We start from the raw sequence: 991 nt of genomic DNA on the forward strand, positions 1-991 counted from the left end.
GGCTGCCGCTCCGCAGCGCTGCGTGGACGAATAACGGAGTTGTGTGAAAGTGGGAGAAGTCGCGTTTCCGGCATCCTGACAGCCCCCACGATGAAGAAGAACAGCTCCGGGAAACGGGTGAGTCCTAACGGAACCGGTACTGGATGCTTTTTACCGTTAAACCGAATCTGGAGGAACAAAAGCCCCAGGATTAGGTTGAGCTTTTATTCTGAAGGCCATAAAAGCCGCTATTTGCTGCAGACTCTGTTTCCGACTTTCAGAAGAAAGGTATGGTTTGTTATTGTGCAGTTTAAAGCGGTCCGGTTCTGCTAGGTTTGGTGTACAGACTTTAAAAAGTTATTAAAAACAAATAAAACTCGTAAGCAGAGAGGGGCGATGCGTTCAGGTGYAAACAGATGTGTCAGTAAATCAGGAAGCTGAGAGGGGAACCCAGAGCAGAGTGACAGTTAATCTGCCAACAGCTTAAAAGCTCACATTACACACATCCACAGGGTCAGATAACTAACATTTGACACCTGAACGCACCACAGACCCGTTGGAATAAACAACCAGGGTCCTGAACGCATCATGGAGTGATAGGAATTAACAATCAGGACCTTGAACGCATCACAGACTAGTTAGAATAAATGATTGGTAGCCTGAAAGCAGCCAGGAGGACCCTGAACGCACCACCTGTCAGATCTCTGTCTTCTGCTGATAGGCTCATGTTCTAATCAGAACCACGCAGGTCAGAGGTCAGCTTCCTGTTTCCTGTTTCAGGGTCCGGCAGAACCCGGCCAGCAGAACCCAGCACCGGACAAAACGGGCTGGATCAGGAAGTTCTGTGGGAAGGGGATCTTCAGGGAGATCTGGAAGAACCGCTTCGTGGTTCTGAAAGGAGACCAGCTGTTCATCTGTGAGAAGGAGGTGAGTCAGGGGGCGGGGCTTATAGCGGAGCGGGCGGGGCTTATGTCACGAGAGGCGGGGCTTAGAGCGGAGCGGGCGGGGCTTA

At 50.9% G+C, this 991-nt stretch overlaps 1 protein-coding gene across 1 annotated transcript in view; it reads left to right on the plus strand.

The window, feature by feature from the left end:
* The first annotated feature begins 6 nt into the window (after positions 1–6).
* plekho1b (pleckstrin homology domain containing, family O member 1b) overlaps positions 7–991 on the plus strand; it is a 7,141-nt gene continuing 6,156 nt past the window's right edge. The window contains exons 1-2 of the mRNA XM_008430612.1: positions 7–117; positions 760–986. Of these exons, the coding sequence (XP_008428834.1) occupies positions 91–117; positions 760–986 (254 nt within the window). The 5' untranslated portion in view covers positions 7–90. The remainder of the gene's footprint in view (positions 118–759; positions 987–991) is intronic.

This window comes from Poecilia reticulata, linkage group LG16 (assembly GCF_000633615.1).
Source record: "Poecilia reticulata strain Guanapo linkage group LG16, Guppy_female_1.0+MT, whole genome shotgun sequence".
Lineage (NCBI taxonomy): Eukaryota > Metazoa > Chordata > Actinopteri > Cyprinodontiformes > Poeciliidae > Poecilia > Poecilia reticulata.